We start from the raw sequence: 3,440 nt of genomic DNA, 5'->3' as shown, positions 1-3,440 counted from the left end.
ATTGCCATAATAGATCACTAACCACTACACACGTTTTTCTGTTTGTTTCTCTCCTTGTTTCTTTCTGTGTTCCTTTCTGTGGAAGAACGTAGGCTCGAAACAAAGACTTTTTCAATTCCCGAGCGTTATACTAATACATCTGTTTGTTTTCTACACCACCTGTCTTCGTCTTTTGTTTTTTTGTGAATTCTCCCTAATATATGACATAGGTTTGAATTGTTTTCTTTGAAAGCAAGTAAGCACCAAACAGTTGTCTTGTATCTGAATAACGGCATCTGTTTCTTCACATTTCACAGAACACAATAAATGCAACAATGCCATAATGACCTTTCTTAATTCTCTGTCTCTTCTTAATCCAGGTGAAGTGTTTGTCTTGGACGATGGCGGTGAGGTTGATCTTGACTTGGGCAACTATGAACGATTCCTTAACATTACCCTTCACAGAGACAACAACATAACAACTGGAAAGATATACCAACAAGTTATAAACAGAGAACGAACTGGAGATTATTTAGGAAAAACTGTGCAAGGTAGGAACTGTTTGATGGTTTAATCAATGTATGCAATTGAAATGGCAACTTGGGTCTTTACCTGTTGCTACACTGCCAGTAAAAAATATTTGTTATTCATGCATGTACATTCTTTTAATAGACTGTTATATATAGTGAAAGTGTTAATACTTACTATGGCGACAACACTACCTATCTTTCACACACACACATACACCCACACTCTCTATCTCTTTTGTAATTTTTCTTTCAGCTACAATTGCGACCCCTTGTAATTATTGTGAAAGTCTTTTTTTAAAGCTTGTGTTACCTTATCTCTATGTTGAAAGACACATGCACACCATACACAAATGACCAAAACAATAAACTATATTGTATAATGGTTTTTTTTTTAAAGCTGTGTTGCATTGTGTTGACAGACTTGCACTTAAAATTCCCTTGTACTTTTTTTTATCAATATTTCTACTACATGATGTTACAATGATGACTTGATTAGTGAACGTATTCTGATATCTGAAGACAAGTTTATACTGAGTCACATCATATGGCAGACATATCTGATAGATCATTTAACAGGCCACATCCAGCTCAAATATTCTATCTCAAACTGGCCAGATCTGACCTTTCACACCTACTTGACAATGTCATTCAAATCCTAAACAATCACATCATTGAAATCTCAAAGCATTGAGATAATGCATGATTAATTCAAAACAACATGGATAAGCATAACACTTGACCAGCCATATCTGGTCAAAATATTCTGTGTTTTATGTTCAAACTTGTTCTTAGTTCAAGTTTAATTTCACGTCTTTATCCTTCTGGGGTTAATAGATAAAAAGACCAGTCAAGTTCTCAAGCACTTCAATTGATGCTATCAACTAAATGCCCCTCTCCAATTCTTCTCTGTCCTGCCTTTTGTGAATCTCTTGTTTGTTCTGCCACCATTTTGCTGAACTCCCTTTTCTGTTTTTCCCCCAACAACTGGTCTTCTTAAGTCTGTGAATTCTGTCTTACTCTTTCAGTTGTCCCCCACATAACAGATGCCATCCAAGAATGGGTTGAAAGAGTTGCCAAAATTCCTGTCAGTGAAGACAAAGCAGAACCTGATGTTTGTATTATTGAGGTATGTCGTTATTGCTTCTCTGCCTGCCTGTGCTCCCCACCTCTCTCATTTTGCAGCCTCTTGGGTAACTGTTGACCAAAGCCTTGATAGAAAGAAACTGAAGGAAGCCTGTGTGTGTGTGTGTGTGTGTGTGTGTCTCAAGAATTGAATCACACTGCTTGCATAATGGTGGCACTCGTTTACAACTATCATGCCATGTGAAGACAACACACACACACAAAGGTTTCCTTCTGTTTCTTTCTATCAAACCCACTTAGAAAGCTTTGGTCAATGATTGCCTGAGGTGCTGCGAAATAAGACTGAACCTGAAACCATGTGGTTGGGAAGTAAACTTCTTAACCACACAACCACTCCATCTGAATATCATCATCAACATTTAACATCCATTTTGCATGCTGACATAGTTTGGACAGCTTGACAGGAATTGGCAAGGCCAGTGGGCCACACCAGGTTCCATAGTTTGGTTTGGTTTCTACAGCTGGAGGTCCTTTAATGCCGACCATTTTACAGTGTACTGGGTGCTTTGCATGTGGCATCAGCACCAGTACTTTTTATGTGACACCGGCATCCACATTAATGCTTATTATGTGGCACCTTGGTTTTAGAATCAGTATATAAAATCCAATTTAGATAGTATTTTTATTCTCATCTTTAAAAAAAGGGGTTGAAGTTGGTGTATTGCAATATTTAACAATGTTCTCATAATTGTGCAGTTCCTGAGAGTTAAGAAGTTTGCTTCCTCGCCACATGATTTTGTGTTCAATCCCATGCATCCGGATGTCACAAGGTTCACAGACAACAGGTGGACCCATGTAGTGGCCAAGTGGTGTCCAAGAGATTAGAAAAGGACCACTTTTAAGGCCTCTGTAGCAATAGGAAGATAATTTGGATCAAGATGGAAAAGAATGGTGCAAACAAGACAAACCTGGAAGCGCATTGTGCTCAGCAGTGTATAACAGCACCTGATGGCTTAATTGATACTGTGATTGATTGATTGATTAATTAATTATGAAAATATCAGTTACTGTGAGTGTTAAATTGTGCTCCTTGGTAGTGCAAGAATTAAACTTTTAATTGGATATGCTTGTTTTTCTTTCTTCCTGAAGCTTGGTGGAACAATTGGAGACATTGAAGGCATGCCATTTGTTGAAGCTTTCCGCCAATTCCAGTTCCGGGTGAAGAGAGAGAACTTCTGCAGCGTGCATGTCAGTTTGATTCCACAGGTAAGTTCTACCAAACCTATTTTTGCCACTTCTTGCTCCTACCATCTTCATATAGTTTCATCATCATCATTTAACGTCCTCCTTCCATGCTGGCATGGGTTGGAGGGTTTGACAGGAGCTGGTTTTAATTGCTAAAGAGTTAAAGGATAATGAGCAAGATAATTTTAGTTTTTCTTTACCAATTTAAATTTAAAAAGGGCAATAAAGATTGATATTATTTAACCTTTTGACATTTAAACTAGTCATATCAAGCCAAAATATTCTTCCTGTTTTATTTTCAAGCTGGCCAAATCTGGCCCCTCACCTAATAATATCATTCTTGATTAATTCAAAGCAATGTGAATAAATAAGCATTACATTTGACAGGATAATCTGAATGCTAAGGGGCTTAACCCTTTCGTTACTAACCCGGCCATAGCAACTGTAGATGAAATACGGGCATTTTTTGCCATAAATATTATTATGGGTATTAGACAGTTATCCAGAATAATAAATTACTGGAGCGATCAGGAACCTTTTGGTGATGACGATATTTCCAGTATTATGAACGAGTACGATTCGTGAAGCTGAACCGATATTTAC

General features: G+C 37.6%; 1 protein-coding gene across 1 annotated transcript in view; it reads left to right on the top strand.

The window, feature by feature from the left end:
- LOC106873501 (CTP synthase 2) overlaps positions 1-3,440 on the top strand; it is a 51,109-nt gene that overhangs the window by 26,407 nt on the left and 21,262 nt on the right. The window contains exons 4-6 of the mRNA XM_052975684.1: positions 360-530; positions 1,535-1,635; positions 2,742-2,858. Coding sequence (XP_052831644.1) covers positions 360-530; positions 1,535-1,635; positions 2,742-2,858 — 389 coding nt within the window. The remainder of the gene's footprint in view (positions 1-359; positions 531-1,534; positions 1,636-2,741; positions 2,859-3,440) is intronic.

This window comes from Octopus bimaculoides, chromosome 22, assembly GCF_001194135.2.
Source record: "Octopus bimaculoides isolate UCB-OBI-ISO-001 chromosome 22, ASM119413v2, whole genome shotgun sequence".
In the NCBI taxonomy this organism is placed as follows: Eukaryota; Metazoa; Mollusca; class Cephalopoda; order Octopoda; family Octopodidae; genus Octopus; species Octopus bimaculoides.
This window is presented reverse-complemented; position numbering and strand designations above follow the sequence as displayed.